The sequence below is a fragment of the Convolutriloba macropyga genome, chromosome 15 (assembly GCF_964194025.1).
Source record: "Convolutriloba macropyga chromosome 15, txConMacr16.3, whole genome shotgun sequence".
In the NCBI taxonomy this organism is placed as follows: domain Eukaryota; kingdom Metazoa; phylum Xenacoelomorpha; order Acoela; family Convolutidae; genus Convolutriloba; species Convolutriloba macropyga.
In genome coordinates, this window is record NC_134482.1 from 23,915,171 (window position 1) to 23,933,934 (window position 18,764).

At 33.4% G+C, this 18,764-nt stretch overlaps 1 protein-coding gene across 1 annotated transcript in view; it reads right to left on the reverse strand.

The window, feature by feature from the left end:
* The window catches only part of LOC142353950 (kinesin-like protein KIF17), a 115,238-nt gene that overhangs the window by 65,552 nt on the left and 30,922 nt on the right, over positions 1–18,764 (reverse strand). The window contains exons 8-11 of the mRNA XM_075406183.1: positions 10,860–10,921; positions 10,238–10,536; positions 1,039–1,139; positions 605–673 (exon numbers count right to left, since the gene is read on the reverse strand). Coding sequence (XP_075262298.1) covers positions 605–673; positions 1,039–1,139; positions 10,238–10,536; positions 10,860–10,921 — 531 coding nt within the window. The remainder of the gene's footprint in view (positions 1–604; positions 674–1,038; positions 1,140–10,237; positions 10,537–10,859; positions 10,922–18,764) is intronic.

Here is an 18,764-nt window from a genome sequence, read left to right on the forward strand (position 1 = left end):
GTTCAACATATAAGAAACACCCTTCATACCACGAATTTATGTCTTCAAAAGAGTTTCGGCGAATCACGTACTTAGAGTCTAGCAAGCCAAAAATCTCTAAAGGAACTTAATGCCTGCGGGTTTACCTATTTGTCTCGTTTTAGAGGGAAAAAATCAAAACGTTCTGACGAAAAATTGCGTAAAAAAGACCACAACTAATATAATTGCTAAAAATGTGTTTGAGAGTAATTAAACAAAAAGATCAAAAACTCGAAATCACAGAAGTGCTATTGCCGCACTTGAACAAAACATAACTATCGAGAAAGCAGACTACGGCAAACGCCTTTTTCTCACACTACTTTAAAATTCAGGTGAATAATGCACAACGGAAAAGCACTCTTTCGCTCACTTCCTGTTCCACCGTGATCAAAATCACCACTCTAATTTGACCAAAAATTATCTAAATGTGAGCACATGAAGAAAAGACATCGACCTCTAAAATTTTTTGAATGGTAAAACCAATAATCCATTTAATAATTATACGCCAATTATGGATGCAAGATAAATTCACGCTAAAGCCTCACGTAACTTCATTTCGTTCTATATATAAAATCATAAATCTTACCTTCTGCTTCGGTCTCGGTAATGGAAATGAGACTGGGCGCCGAGGATTTGGGACGAGCATTCTTTCGTCCTAAAATTTAAAGAGTTAAAGTTAAGTAGCATACCCTACAAGGTAAGTAGGTTATCAAAAACTGAATTCACTTAAAAGCCTGTTCCAGCAGGAGAATAAGTTTAAAATTTTAATGCTGATGAAGATATGAATTAGCTCTTTCAATCCAATGAGAATAGAAAATAACTTTTGACACATCAGAGCTTGGTACATGTTATTTACACATCCAATAACAAAATGCACGATCTGCAAAATTACGCCGAAATTTTACCCAATTTAAAAAATATTTTTGTTTGATCTGTACGTGTTCCAAAATTATTGCGCAATAATTTTGGGTACTTTGTCGGTAAGAATTTTGTCTCGACACTACTTGAGTAGATACTAACTAAGTTCTGGGCTCTTTTTAAAAGCAGATGCGTCCCCTCTCTCGTTCACAGTCAAGTAGTTTCCATCTTCACCACCCTCCTCTTCCCCGAAATCTTCATCACTACAAATAACAAACAAATCACATAGCGAAATCAACAACATAGCTGGCAGATTGCCAGAAAATAGCCGCAATAGATTTGCAGATCTCCAGTCTCAAAAAATAGTAACAGAGACAAAAAAATTTCAATAAATGCTGAGATGTTATATATTGATTATGAATCTTTATAACTCATTGCTGCTTCTACTAGCTGCTTTTAAAGAAACTTCAATTAGAGTAATAGGCACTCACTTGCCCTTATGTCTTTGAATTAAATAAAAGAAAAGTCAGTTTGAGAGAGGAAGTTATTTTTGAGAGCTAAGTCACGTTTGACCAAAAAATTATTCAGGCGAAAGAACTAAAAACTCGCTCCAGTAAGTGTGAAAAATGACGTCACGCACGCAATTCAGTTGAAATTGCATGAACGAATGAACAAAAAGCAGATTTGAAGTGAATGTGACGTCATATGGTGGTAACAAAAATCTTGATGACGAAATAAAAAAAAACATAGCAGGACAAGTCCTGACCTACAATTCAAAGAATTTTTATTGACTAAACAAAAAACTAGACCTAGAACGGAGTATGAGTGAATTGGGAAAACCATTTTTAAAAAAAATCAGATCAAATTTTAAAAAAATCCGAAATCAAGGCCAAATGCCGCTAACGAGATCAAAAAACCACTAGCGTGGTGTTGGCGCCACTTCAATTGAGCTACAAAAGCCATCAGACAGCAAGAAATAACATTTGAACTGAAAATTTCTACAAGTTGGGACCGAAAATCTGTACACCACCCCATTTTTGGAAGGCGAAACCCGAGCAACCTGAGGTTAAGGCACACGGTTAGGGTTACCTCTGAACTACTCATGGACCCAACGAACGTTATTGCATCAGACCAACAAGTGTGGCTATTAGCACTTATATGGTGCAAAATTGGCATTTTTCGGTATTTTATTTATTGTTAAATTTCTTAAATTGTTTATTTTATGATACTTTAGGTGATCATTAAAGGTCAAATACCGTACATTTGAGGCATTTAGAGCCACGTAATAACTATCCGTGCTTATGTCGACAAAATAAATATTGCAGTAACTTGACACTTACTATGTAAACAATGACCTAAATCATTTTCTTGATTAACCAATCAGAAACAAGTAGCGATGATGTTATAAATGATATATATTTGATTATTAACTTTACCCAATTGTTCGATTAGTGAAACCGTATTGTATTTAGAACCATTAGAAACTGTTACCAAGAGCATTTGGCTCTCAGATTGACTAAAATTTCATTCTTTAACAACTTTTTTGCTAAGTTTTGCTAGATCTTAAGATCGTGCGAGTTTTAAGTTAGTTGAGCTTACTTAACGAGAAGTTAGCAACAATACTAGCTACTTGCTGAAGCCTTACAAACTTCAGCACGAGATTGAACATAGACTATCACTAAGGATTTTCTTAACTTCAATCAACAAAATTAAAGTTACAGTCCTTTAATACGTCCGAGCGACTAATTATTTGGATAAGATCGTTAGTCAATCGAACCCAGTGAAGAACCAGGCCGGTGTAAAACTCGAGAATCAGGCTGTGATATATCGGTTCCGCTGCGATTCTTGAGCAGCCGCAACACGGGAAATGTAAACTTGATTCTAACAAAAACTAGGCCTAGAATGAACTATTAATTTCCTTATCTCTTTGAATTAAAAGAAAATTTAATTTGAGAGAGGAAGTTAATTTTGAGAGGTAAGTCACGTTTGACAAAAAAAAATATTCACGCGAATGAACAAAAAAACTCGCTCCAGTAAGAGTGAAAAATGAGGTCACGCACGCAATTCAGTTTAAAATTGCATGAACGAATGAAACAAAAGCAGATTTGAAGTGAATGTGACGTCATATGATGGTAACAAAATTCTTGATGACGAAATAAAAAACATATCAGGACAAGTCCTGACGTACAATTCAAATAATTTTTATTGACTAAACAATAAACTAGACCTAGAACGGATTATGAGTGATTTGGGAAAACCATTTCTAAATCAGATCAATTTAAAAAAAATCCGAAATCAAGGTCAAAATGCCGCTAACGATATCAAAAACCACTAGCGGGAAATGTAAATTTGATTGTAACAAAAACTAGGCCTAGCATGAACTATTAATGGATTGGGAAAACCATTTAGAAAAAAATCCGAACCAAAAAAAAATTAAAAAAAAAAAACAGTAAAAATCAAAGTGAAATTGCTCCAAGTTAACTAAAACCACTACCGAGAAGGCGAATTTTTGTTCAAACACAGTTTTCTCACTCTAAATCAAAATTGAAGTGAAAAAATTATACGCCACAGAACTACTCGCTTTTTCGCTCTACTTCCTGTATCGGCGTGAACAAATTCACAACTCCAATTTGACTTCAAAATCATGAAAATGTGTGAACAGATCGTAAAAACATAACCAGAAGAAATCCGGAAGCAACTCGAAGCAGCATAACTTCAAGAAAAAACCGTAATTGCAGCTGAAACCATTACTTTTTGTATTAAACCATTAACTCATTACCTACCCAGGTCTGATCTAAAAATTGATGAAATTTAAACCACTGTCACCAAAACGAAAAAATTTTGGCGCCCGCTCAAAAACATATGTACAAACATTAAACGATATTTTTAAAAAGCTTGTAAAAGTTCATTCCACAGAAGCCCTTTTATTACAAATGGGAACTTCGTTAAACTTAGAACACGTCAATAATTTTCCGAAACATTGAAAAAGAAATTGAATTTCATCAAAAAAAGTGTTAAAGCTGGAGTCATTTAAATATTGATAACCACTCCAGTAACTCAAGAAACTATGCAACAGCTTATCATCAAGCCTTGGAGGAGGTCCCTAGGACACTGGTGTCGCAAAGAAAAACTCAAGATTTGAAAAAATTCAAAAAATTACAATTAATTTTAACAATTAATGATATTAAAACCTTGAAAACCATGCCATTACATCTACAAGCTATGCAGTAACCTTAAATCGAACCCCAGAGGAGGTTATGTGGCTCTTGAGGCTGGAGAAACCTGAAAAACGACAAAATTTCAAAAAAAAAAATTGAAAAAAATGAAAGTTGCATACATAACAAAACTACTAAAAATTGAGATACACGTTAACTAATCCATTGTCAAAAGACATTTTTCATTGACTTATTATCAAACCCTGACGTAGATGTCCTGTTAGGTTGAAAAATCTGAATAATGACATGAAATACCAAAAAAATGGAAAAATTGCAAATGGAAAAATTGCAAAACTGCAAATGGACGACGAAACAAAAAACATTGCAGGACAAGTCCTAACGTACAATTCAAAGAATTTTCATTGACTTAACAAACAACTAGACCTAGAGCGGACAATGAGTGAATTGGGAAAACCATTTCTAAAAAACATTAGATGAAAAAAACAAAAAAAAAACAGAAAATCAATGTCAAAATGCTGCTAGGGAGAACAAAAAACCACTAGTGAGATATGTAAATTTGATTCTCACAAAAAACTAGGTCCAGAATGAGCTTTGAATGGATTCGAAAAACTATTTAGGAAAAAATTCGATCCCTGTATCTGGAAAGACGTGGATAATAAAAATTAAAGTCAAAAAAATTGAAAAAAAATTGCACGTTTTATAAAAAAAAATGCTAAAATTCGTAATGTTAAAATGCTGAATCCATTCTACTATCACTAGATACTATGCAGTAGCCTGCTATTAAGACCAGGAGGAAGTTCCATGCCACCTCGGGCTGAAAAAACAAGAAAACGAAAATTTTCAAAAAACTTGAAAAAAATTGTGCACAATAGTATAAATCTTCGTGTTTTTAGCGATCGGTTTTTCGTCAGTAGCTAGAAATGCAAGGGGGTGCACCGGGGGTGGGAGTGATGGGGAGGAAGGGGGTGGGCAGAACTTGCGTGGCGGGGGCTACAGCGTGGTAGGGAGGGGCGGTGAGGGCAAGAGTGGAGGGTGTCAATAGTGGGGGTGTCTTCAACCTCTAAGAACAGCCTTTCACAACATAAGTATAAGTATCCAATACAGTTTGAGCTGAGAGGCTCTACGAGCACTTATTGCCCGCTGTGCACTACCTGTTTATCTCCTTTTTGAGGACGAAAAGTCAAAAGTGTCAGACGAAAAATTGGTCAAGCGAAAAATCGCATAAAAAAGACCAACAGGACTAATATAATGTTAAACTTTGTTTTAGAGCAATCAATTAACTATCGGGCATCTAGAATTGGGTTTTATGGGTTTAACTCGGTTTTGTTTTTGATTTCGTTTTTTATAACTACGTTGCATAGATTAGTCTGCTGAGCAACTGCTGTTTAAACGCTCTTGCAGCAGAATTAAACAAAAAAAAACTAGCATAAAGAATTCACACAAAAAATTGGACTTACGCTGTGACTTACGGTAAAGCGAAACAAATTTTTATTTGACCAATCAAAAAAACGTAGCCGGACAAGCCCAGACCTACAAATAAAAGAAATTTTGTTGACTAAGCAAAAAACTAAACCTAGAATAGATTGGAAAAATCATTTGGAAAAAAATCGAGAACTATCTCAAATAAACAAAAAAATCAAAGTAAATTGCCACATCTGATCAAAAAATTGCACGCGAGACACAGTTCTCCTGCGCTACAAAAAAGTAGACCGCATAACAATTCACTTTTTCGCTCCACTAGCTGTTTCGGCGAGGTCAAAATCATCACTTCAATTTGACTTCAAAAATCATGAAAATGTTTGAACAGATCTTAAAAAGAGACAACGCCCCAATACAATTCAACTTCTTTAAATTACAAAAATAAATAGGGCCCCTAAAATAGACGGTTGAGAAGAACATAACCGACTAAACGTCGGAAGAATTGCTCTAGTGGGAGCTCTAATCAATTGCAGCCTGCTTCAGTTGGGGGGGGGGGGGGGAATGGAGGGAGGGGAGGGGAGGGAGGGAGGGGGAGGGGCACCTAAATTGGACTAAGAAGTTTAATAGTGGGCTTCAAATAACCACATAACCACATAAACGAGGATAACATAAACCACTAAGATTTAAAGTAAAAAAGGGCACCAGTTTCGGCGCACCTTTCATTTGATTTTTAGTTCTAAATTGCCGCCAATGGAGTTCAGCTGCTTGAAATTGTGATTGCGAGAGAATTTTAGATCACGCGAAAAGCAAAAAGTCAAGGGCGTAAAAGTCACTCGAAAAGTCAGAATTGTCAAGCAAAAAAGTTGCATAAAGACACAACACACGTTTTCATAATTGCTATGAACTTCGTTCAAAAGCAACTATTCAGGTCATCTAATACACCAAATTAGTCTCAATTTTAGTAGTGAACTGCAACCACTTGAGTTCGGCTGCTGATACTTGTGAATGAGACAACATAGCCGGCAGATTGCCGGAATAGCTGCGAAAGAATAGACCTGCCATACAATAGAGATAGAAACAGATACAGATCTAAACCGCTCAAAAAACTAGGCTAAAAAATATTCCGCGATAAATCAATAAAGGTTGTTAAAATTCATTCCGCAGAAGACTTTTATTAGGGACCTTTACTGCACATAGGAGTTCCTTTGACCTTAAACAAATTCAAATTAAAGTTTTAAAGTGGAAAAGTCATTTTATTGAGTGAGGTAAGTCACGTATGATCAAAATCTAATCACGCAAATAACCTAAAAACTTTTGCTAAAGCGAGTGAGAAATGACGTCACGCGCGCAAATGCCGTTAGTGAGAGGAAGAAGTTATTCAGAAAATGTGACTTTTTCAGCTTTGCTGTGAACAAATATAAAACGAAAAAAGAGCGTCAGACGACGAAACAAAAAACATTGCAGGACAAGTCCTAACGTACAATTCAAAGAATTTTCATTGACTTAACAAACAACTAGACCTAGAGCGGACAATGAGTGAATTGGGAAAACCATTTCTAAAAAACATTAGATGAAAAAAACAAAAAAAAAAAACAGAAAATCAATGTCAAAATGCTGCTAGGGAGAACAAAAAACCACTAGTGAGATATGTAAATTTGATTCTCACAAAAAACTAGGTCCAGAATGAGCTTTGAATGGATTCGAAAAACTATTTAGGAAAAAATTCGATCCCTGTATCTGGAAAGACGTGGATAATAAAAATTAAAGTCAAAAAAATTGAAAAAAAATTGCACGTTTTATAAAAAAAAATGCTAAAATTCGTAATGTTAAAATGCTGAATCCATTCTACTATCACTAGATACTATGCAGTAGCCTGCTATTAAGACCAGGAGGAAGTTCCATGCCACCTCGGGCTGAAAAAACAAGAAAACGAAAATTTTCAAAAAACTTGAAAAAAATTGTGCACAATAGTATAAATCTTCGTGTTTTTAGCGATCGGTTTTTCGTCAGTAGCTAGAAATGCAAGGGGGTGCACCGGGGGTGGGAGTGATGGGGAGGAAGGGGGTGGGCAGAACTTGCGTGGGGGGGGGGGCTACAGCGTGGTAGGGAGGGGCGGTGAGGGCAAGAGTGGAGGGTGTCAATAGTGGGGGTGTCTTCAACCTCTAAGAACAGCCTTTCACAACATAAGTATAAGTATCCAATACAGTTTGAGCTGAGAGGCTCTACGAGCACTTATTGCCCGCTGTGCACTACCTGTTTATCTCCTTTTTGAGGACGAAAAGTCAAAAGTGTCAGACGAAAAATTGGTCAAGCGAAAAATCGCATAAAAAAGACCAACAGGACTAATATAATGTTAAACTTTGTTTTAGAGCAATCAATTAACTATCGGGCATCTAGAAATGGGTATTATGGGTTTAACTCGGTTTTGTTTTTGATTTCGTCTTTTATAACTACGTTGCATAGATTAGTCTGCTGAGCAACTGCTGTTTAAACGCTCTTGCAGCAGAATTAAACAAAAAAAAAAAACTAGCATAAAGAATTCATACAAAAAATTGGACTTACGCTGTGACTTACGGTAAAGCGAAACAAATTTTTATTTGACGAATCAAAAAAACGTAGCCGGAGAAGCCCTGACCTACAAATAAAAGAATTTTTGTTGACTAAGCAAAAAACTAAACCTAGAATAGATTGGAAAAATCATTTGGAAAAAAATCGAGAACTATCTCAAATAAACAAAAAAAAATCAAAGTAAATTGCCACATCTGATCAAAAAATTGCACGCCAGACAGTTTTCCTGCGCTACAAAAAAGCAGACCGCATAACAATTCACTTTTTCGCTCCACTAGCTGTTTCGGCGAGGTCAAAATCATCACTTCAATTTGACTTCAAAAATCATGAAAATGTTTGAACAGATCTTAAAAAGAGACAACGCCCCAATACAATTCAACTTCTTTAAATTACAAAAATAAATAGGGCCCCTAAAATAGACGGTTGAGAAGAACATACCCGACTAAACGTCGGAAGAATTGCTCTAGCGGGAGCTCTAATCAATTGCAGCCTGCTTCAGTTGGGGGGGGGGGGGGGGGAATGGAGGGAGGGGAGGGGGGGGGGAGGGAGGGGGAGGGGCACCTAAATTGGACTAAGAAGTTTAATAGTGGGCTTCAAATAACCACATAACCACATAAACGAGGATAACATAAACCACTAAGATTTAAAGTAAAAAAGGGCACCAGTTTCGGCGCACTTTTCATTTGATTTTTAGTTCTAAATTGCCGCCAATGGAGTTCAGCTGCTTGAAATTGTGATTGCGAGAGAATTTTAGATCACGCGAAAAGCAAAAAGTCAAGGGCGTAAAAGTCACTCGAAAAGTCAGAATTGTCAAGCAAAAAAGTTGCATAAAGACACACGTTTTCATAATTGCTATGAACTTCGTTCAAAAGCAACTATTCAGGTCATCTATTACACCAAATTAGTCGCAATTTTAGTAGTGAACTGCAACCACTTGAGTTCGGCTGCTGATACTTGTGAATGAGACAACATAGCCGGCAGATTGCCGGAATAGCTGCGAAAGAATAGACCTGCCATACAATAGAGATAGAAACAGATACAGATCAAAACCGCTCAAAAAACTAGGCTAAAAATATTCAGCGATAAATCAATAAAGGTTGTTAAAATTCATTCCGCAGAAGCCTTTTATTAGGGACCTTTACTGCACATATGAGTTCCTTTGACCTTAAACAAATTCAAACTAAACTTAAGTTTTAAAGTGCAAAAGTCATTTTATTGAGTGAGGTAAGTCACGTATGATCAAAATCTAATCACGCAAATAACCTAAAAACTTTTGCTAAAGGGAGTGAGAAATGACGTCACGCGCGCAAATGCCGTTAGTGAGAGGAAGAAGTCATTCAGAAAATGTGACTTTTTCAGCTTTGCTGTGAACAAATGTAAAACGAAAAAAGAGCGTCAGACGACGAAACAAAAAACATAGCAGGACAAGTCCTAACGTACAATTCAAAGAATTTTCATTGACTTAACAAACAACTAGACCTAGAGCGGACAATGAGTGAATTGGGAAAACCATTTCTAAAAAACATTAGATGAAAAAAAAACAAAAAAAAAAACAGAAAATCAATGTCAAAATGCTGCTAGGGAGAACAAAAAACCACTAGTGAGATATGTAAATTTGATTCTCACAAAAAAACTAGGTCCAGAATGAGCTTTGAATGGATTCGAAAAACTATTTAGGAAAAAATTCGATCCAAAAAAAGAAAAAACAGTAAAAATCAGAGTGAAATTGCCGCATGTGAACAAAAAATCACTACCGAGAAACCGAATTTTTGTTCAAACACCGTTTTCTCACTCTACTTTAAAATTAGAGCGAAAAAATCACGCCGCAAAACCACTTGCTTTTTCGCTCCATTTCCTGTTTCGGCGTGACCAAAATCACCACTCCAATTTGACTTCAAAAATCATGAAAATGTGTGAACAGATCTTTAAAAAAAAAGACAGCGCCCCAATACAATTCAAATTCTTTGAATTGTAAAAAACCAAGAGCACCGCAATATAGCTACGCTCAGCTTACAGCTTCGCAGCTATAAAAATTAGATCATGCAAAACGAAGAAGTCAAGGGCATACAAATAACTCGAAAATTCAAAACTGTCACGCAAAAATTTTGCATAAAACGACCAGCACGTTCACGATAATTGCTTCACACTTCGCTGGAGAGCAATTCATATTTGCCTAAAACTGTGCTTAGAAAACTTACAATTCATTGAAAAGCTCCTCGTCATTGTCCTCTTGGTCTTCATTCTCATAGCTGTTATCATTAGTTTTGTTTCCCCTCACCTCTGCCGGGATTTCGTCAACAATATTTTCCAACTCATTAACATCGACCACGTGGTTCTCGTCTCTTTTCGGTTGACCCTTGGCGTTTTGTCGATTGCTGTTACCTTGTTTTTGATTGGACTTCAATTTTAAAGTGGAAAGTTCGTGCTCTACCATTTCTTTAGCTCTGCTCAAATCACTCATTTGTTGTTCCATACGTCTTAAGTGGGCCTCGTACTCCTTAAATACACAAAACTGAATGAAATGGCTACCGTTAAAGTTGAACTACTTCTTTCGCGGCATCTCTTCTTTTTCTGATTTCATAGGAATGCAAGCCTTAGACTTTTTACTGCAAGCCTTACACTTTTTTCTCCATTTTTTTTTGAAATCATGAGTACCTGAGTTTTCTCTAATTTATATCAACATTTAAATGCTCCAGCAGGTTGTCATAGAATTCTCTTTTATCGCTAAAGTTTGTGACCACCAAATGTTGTATTAACATTTTACCAAAATTGACTTACACAAATTCGGGAAGTTTTGAATTTTTGAGCTTCACGACTCACCCGTTTGATCTCTTCCTTCTCTTTCTCAACTTCGCTCCTGTCACTTGAGTGTTCGGGGCTCCCTGAAATGAACAACTCCTCACTTACACACCAAAAACTATGGCACATCAATCAGTTGTATTGTACTGGCGAATTGTCTCAATAAAGACAAAGATAACCAGCTCAGAAAACAAATTCCAGTTTTAGAAGCCTAAGACCTGAACCTCAGAGAACAAGTTTAAGGCAAAAAAATATCTTAGCACTAATTAAAAGGGCTGGAAAGTTGTCCGCAGTCTTCAAGACAGGAACAACTTTGAGCTTAGTATTGATGCTACATTGGAAATTTTACATTGGAGAGCTTAATCTAAACCAATTACACAAGTCTAGGACGATCACTTTCCACGGAACAGCAAATTTTTAAATCAGAAAGTAAGTACAAAAATAATAATAAGTTTATTTTAACTGTTATAGATATATTCACAAAATATGCATGGGCTATTCCACTGAAGAAAAAATCTGGTTTATCTATAACTAACGGCTTAATAGTATTAGGTGAAGGTCAACAAGGTGGCTCTGAAAGTCGAAAACCAGAAAAGTTATGGGTAGATGGAGGTAGTGAGATTTACAATAAAACATTTAAATCTATTTAAAGAATATGAAACTGAATTATATTCTACTTATAGTGATTTAAAGGCTGTGTTAATAGAAAGTTTCAATAGAACATTATTACATATAATTAATAAACCAATGTTCATCAATGGTGATGGTAATTGGGTAAACATATTAAATGAAGCAGTAATAACCTATAACAATAACATTCACTCTACTTTTAAAATGACACCCGCTGATGCTTCAAATAATCCTGATAAAGTCAGATACTCTTTCAATTTTAAGAATATTAAACCTAAATTTAAAGTGGTGATTATGTCAGGAATGCGGACAAACGTAACATTTTCTCTAAAGGTTACACTTCTAATTGGAATAGAGAATTGTTTAAAGTTAATGAAGTTTTAAAAACACAACCACCAACATATTAGATAGAAGATATGAATGGAGAGATAATAGAAGGTAAATATTATGAACAGGAGTTATTAAAATCCGATTTTGATTTTGAATCTAATAATAAAGTTTTGGAAACATTAAATGTAAATCTTTCTGTAAACAAATATAAAGACGACAAGCAATAGATTCAATCAGGCGAAGTATCAATCAACATCAACATCAACATCAACTTCAACCAACAACTTAACACTAAGTAAGGCTCGCGGGTTATTCCTAGAAGATAATGATAATATTGACAAGGATACCTATAAAATTACAAATGTGCACCCGCCAATAGAGGAAAAAGATTAATGTGACTAAAGAGTATTGTGACAATAACTTATTATCATCTAATAATAAATTAAATATTTTAAGTTAAAACATAACTGAATTGAGAAAAGGTGAATTTGAAGTCACAACTGGTCAACTAAATGCAAACATTATTGGTTTATCATCATCTACAACCAATGGAGGTACTGTATGGATTGATGATAATACAGTTGAACTAGTTTCTCTTAACTCATCTAATATATCCACATTGGCCAGTAAGTTAACTGAAATTGAAACAAATATTGTTCGATTTGGTAATAAAGCTTCCGCCGATACAATTTCTAAATATAATGAATTAAAACTAGAGTTTGATAACACTAAGTTTGATCAGACAATTACTAATATTCAATTAGGTGAAGCATGTGTTGATAGATGGATAGGTTTAAGAGAAAACCACATATTAATGATAAAGATTGTTATAAAATATATAATAGCTTCTAGAAAGTAAGTTACTCGATAATAAAGAACAGGCAAGACTAGAGATGCATTATGATTTTAATCAGGAAGAAAAAATGAAAGAAATAGAAAGTTATTTTACTAATGAAAATGAGTCAACCAACAGAGTGAGAGATTACTATATCCAAATTTGACAACCATCGGTGAAACCATTTCATGGATTAATGAACAATACATAAATGATAAAATCCTAGCCAATAATAAAATAAATAATAATATTGCCATTATAAAAGATATTAGAAATTATTATGAAACTGAAACTAATTAGTATAATAAGAAGTTATGTAGATATAAAAATTATATTAACAAAGCTGAGATAACAGCAATACTTTATCATCAATAGCAACAACTATAGCATCAACATCAGTTGCATTAACAGGTATAGGCCTGCCTTATTTTATACCCACATATTTTCCTACAGCAACTGTTTCCGGTTCATTATCAAACACAATTTATACTAAAATAAGAAAAAAAATTATGAAGTATTCACAAATGTATATTTTAAGTAAAAAGTTTAGTGACAAGTTTAAAAAACTATATACTAAATCAATGAATGATAATAAAATAGATAATGATGAGCATAAAGAATTAGTTAAGGTATATGAGGATTATAGAAGAACAAGAAGAATAAGTTGAGTATTTTTTTAAACTGAAGTTATAAGTGATTAGTTATAATGATGTATTTAGTAATAATAATATTAGTCTTAATATCAATCATTAGATGTATCTAGTCCTAGTCATAGTCATAATCATAATCATAGTCATAGTCATAATCATAGTCATAGACAAAGTTATTATTTAAACTCTAATATAATTATATAATTTTTCTTTGTACCAGATGTATATGAAGGTAAATGAAGAATATAAGAAGAACAAGAAAAACAAGCTGAGTATTTTTTTAGATTAGAGATATTAGTGTTTAGTAATAATAGTATGTTTAGTAATAACAATATTAGTATTAATATTTATCCAGGAACTGGCTGCGCAGATCGATAGATAAATATAAACATAAATATAATCATGACTATAAACATAAATATAAACATAATCATAAATTTAATCATGACTATAATCAAATAATTATCTCTTCTTCGTACCTAAGTATAACCCTCTTCCTTTTTGTACTACCTTTATACCTTCACCAGTAGTTGCAAATTTAATTAAATCAGGTGTGGCTGATAAAGCAGCTCTAGGGTTTCTAGATGCAGCTGCACTTCCTATTTTACTTGCTATTTCTAATGCTCTTACTGGATTATTAGCAAATTTCTTTCCAAAGTTAACCGTAGCTTTACCAACACTTTTAAAGAAATCCTTCAACCCCTCTGCTTCTATTGTTGCATCACTGACATTCATTGACTTATCTTCTGCATTTAGTACAATTACCCTTTAACATCTTAGTACCTTTTGAAGTAATAACCCCTTGAATATTAATAGTAACACTATAGAGTCTACCTCCAACACAATAAGAATTAGTTATAAACTGATTAAAGTTACTCATATTTACATATTAAAAAAATGGAAGTTAAAAAGAAAAATCCCTTTGTCGTTAAGCCATTAGCTAAGACTAAACTTAAGATAAAGCCTAAACCCCAGCCATTACCTAATGCTAAGACTACACCAAAGCCCAAGACTAAACTTGAAGTTAGAGGCTTATCTCTAGAGAATAAAAAGTAAGTAGATATTATTTTTGCTAAAGGTTCTGTTCAGACAAGTAGGAATAGTTTGATTGAGTCATTGACTAAGACATTGTCTAAGATTTTGACTAGAGTAATGACTAGAGTAATGTCTATGACATTGACTATAACATTGGCTATAACAATGACTAGATCTAGAACTATAACAATGACTAAGATAATGACTATAACAACGACTATAACATTGACTATACCACTAGATATAACTATGAGACTATAGACCTTCGGTCAAATGTCAGCTAGCTGACTATATCAACCATCTTATTACCCTCACTATTAACACTAATAACCTTTCTAGTTAATACTAATGCATGACATATAACATCTGCAACTGCTGCACTAAATTTAAATTAAGTTGTGTTGGTTGTGGTCCTATGATTATTTTGATATCTAGTATCAAATACATTTATTCTATAACTACTTTTGAATGTTCTATGATTTATATATGGTTTAATATTATGAGGTAATCCATTATAATCTTCATTAAAAAAATCAATCTCTTTAAAAGCCTCATTATAATTATTAGTGCCATACCTAATATTCATTCTATCCTCAGGATAAAACTCACTACCAATCTTACAATAACATTCAGTAACATCCATTATATTAAATGCACTTGCATCATTAGTTTGTTCATTAACATTATTATTTTCAAAACCAATTATTATATATTGTGGTCTTTCCATTCCACTTTCCATACCAAGATCAAATAAGAAGTTAGTAGCATTGGGTACATTCTTGTACAATGTTTCATATTAACTGAAGTCTATATTATTCTTTTTATTTAATCCTTTCTGTACAAATTCTTTTATCATTACTGGGATTAATACTAGGTACACACCATGATATGTCGCTAATTTCTATATTACCATCATTAGCTACCCGGCCAGGATCAGCATCAACTCTAAAAAGAGCTCTAACATTATTATTTCTTTTTAATATTAGTTAAAATCCTAACCCATATATAATCTTTTCTAAGTCATTTACAAAACCAAATAGATCACTCATCTTAACCATCATATACATATGACCTCGTTCCGCAGCAATATGATCACCTTCAAGTTGACTATCTCCATTTCCTTGATTTCTGACAAAACCACTCTCATATTCATCATCATTTAATAACTTATACAATAGATTAGGATGGCAATGATCTATATATTCAATAGTCCTACCACCACTAGTTTCCAGCTTAACTGAACTAAATAATGCCAAGATACCGTAATTAACTAATCTGATATTGGCATTATTAGCAAATACACCACCAGCATTATTTGATGCAACAAACTCTATCTCTAGATATGAATCATGTACATTTAAATGATTCTCTTCTCTATTGAGAATGATATTAATATTAGTATTAACCGTAATTATAGTTGCTAGATTATTAGGTCTATTTTATAATCTTACTTTTGTGTATATCATTATTATAACCATAAGTTGTATCCAAATTAAAGTCCATTTTTATAGTTAAAATAAAGCTAGATATTTATCTTAATAAAATGACTAACAACAACCTTGTACTATGGGAACTACAAAAGATAACTAAAGATGAACATACTCTTAACTTTAGAATGAAGAGACCAACAGAAAGATTTAATTTCAATGAACCGATACTTAATACATCGAAGTTAGGTTTAATTAGGTTATCTGTTTATAATTCTGTTTTTAATATAACTGAAAGAAATAATAATTTTATATATGCTAGTAAGATTAGTACTATACCACCTGGTGCATATGAGTTAGTTGATATAGCAGATATAATAAAACAAGAAACAATAGTATTTTAAAACAGACAGATAAAAATAATGAAATGTAAAATAGAAGTGTTATGTAATTAGTTTTGATGTAGATAACTAAGTAGGATTTTTTACTAGAATTGGATACAAATATATTCAACAGGTATGCATTTAGCAACTAAGATTGTTGATATTATGGGTTTTAATACTATTAACATTCACTGTAATATTATATCTGGTGCTAAAGATAATGATAATGACACAGACATACTATATACTTTTAATCTAATAGAACCACCAGGTTACATGATAAACATTATACCAAATAATGTACTATATCAAAATGTTACGAAAGCTAGAAGAGAATATACTGAATTTCATATTAAAGATGAGTATGGAAGATCAATTGACTTCAATGGTGATGTATATTGAGTTTTACTTTGCATCTAACATAGTTAGCTGACCAGAGGTCCATCTGACGTAGTCAGCAACTTTGTTGATCTAGTGTAATTAGCTGACCAAGGGTCCATCTGATTTCATCATCTGCGAAGCGGGTTCCCTGACAGACTTAGACTTACACTTATACTTACTCATATTATTAAACTATAAAACTCCTATCCCAATTAATTCTTAGTTTATCATTAATATTTTTATTTTTGGACATATCAAAGACAATGTAATTATAAGGCTCTCTCCATACCTTATAACATATTTTACAAAAATCTTTATAACTAAGTTCAAAATCATTAAAGAAGTCTCTGTATTGATTAAGAACATTCTGCCTATGTAATGAGAATAGATTTTGATTAAGATTTATCATATTACAATTATTATGTCTACCTCTACAGAAGTATTCTTTAATAGTTTGTTCCCTGGGGTCAACATCATCAAATATCATTAGTTTTCAGGTACTTTATCGGGTGGGAGTATTTCTTTTATGTCTTTAATAAACTCGATGTCTTTATACTCTAAATCATTATATTGATTACCAGTAGTAGCAATGATATAAAACTTGTCAAAGTCTACATCATCTAGAATTAGGTTCTTTATTAAGAATGTCTTTCCACATTCACTAGGACCAGATATTATACATCTGAAGTTTTCTGGGAATATGGCAGCAACATTTATATTAGGATTATTCAGCCATGATTGTAGACTACCATTAACATCAATCAGTAAATTAGATCCCCATTGATGGTGAGACAATACCAGAAGTCTTTGGTGAAAGGGAGTCATCCCTTGACTTGTCTCCAGCATTGCTTACCTTTGGGGAACCAAGACTGGAGGTCCTTCCACATCTACATAGTGAGTTGGGTTTTTCTCTTTGTTTGGTTATACTAAATATTATACCATCACTATCATCATCATCTAATAAGATGGTTCCCTGATTGTCATCCGCGAAGCAAGTTCCCTAATTATCACTAACATTGCCATCTGCGAAGCAGGTTCCCTGATTGTCATTGTCAATAACTATAACATTGTCATTAACATTGTCATCTGCCAAGCAGGTTCCCTCATTGTCATTAACATTATCATCTGCCAAGCGGGTTCCCTGATTGTCATCTGCCAAGCATCCATGCCACTGACGCCATCCATTCCCTGATTAACTTCAACTTTAACTTTACAATACAAACACTAGCACTTATTATATGCCCCAGGACATTTAACTTGATTAACTAGAACATTCAGGGCACTCTTTATTCTATATCCATTATCAATAAGGTAGATCATTTATTAACAATAGGCCCCACAATAAGATTCATTATTTTCTTGTATTCTTTCATTAGAGCCCAGATCAACAGAATCTTTTAAGAATAATGGTGGAGTCTCAAAACCAAAACTATCAAAGTAATAGACAGGACCATCTTCTCTTCTTATAACTAAAACCCAATGGGTGCTATCAGTCGGCTGTAAATTTATAATAATGTTGGAGTTAGGTTACTTGACGCTATCAGGTGTCTGATCTCTCATTACTATTTCTATTGTTATTAGACTTATATCTCTGCCTATGTCTTCTATTTTAATATTACTCATAGCCTTATTATCAATGCCAAATTCATTATTGAACTCCTCAAAAGATAGGATAAGCATTTTTATAAGATAAATTTCGAATGAATATTTATCATTTTATAAGTCTAAGTCTAAATCCAAGTCTAAGCCTATGTCCAAGTCTAAGTCTAAATCTAATTATAACTCCAATAGTGAAACATTGGCAAAGCCCATTTATAAGTCTATATTTTATATATAAAAAATGGAGACGGTTCGTGCATTTTAATTGTCTATTGGTGTTATATTATGTTTTATGGCATATGATACAATACCAAGTAAATATACCCAACTAGTAGAAACCTTTGGTGGGTTTAGGAACAAAAGTATGGTGAGATTTGAATTTGAAAAGTCGCCATTACATACTATTGTTTATGGTGGTATTGGTACGGGAAAGACTTATTTTGTTAAACAATACTTAGAGTTAAACTTAGATCAAGATCTAGATCAAGATCAAAATCAAGATCAAAATCAAAATCAAGATCAAGATCAAAATCAAGATCAAGATTAGAATCAAAATCAAGATCAAAATCAAAAGTCTATGATGAAACAAGAGCAAGAGCAAAAGCGTATAATCAAAGTATGTAAAGATGAAAGAGATTGGATTGATCCGGAAACTG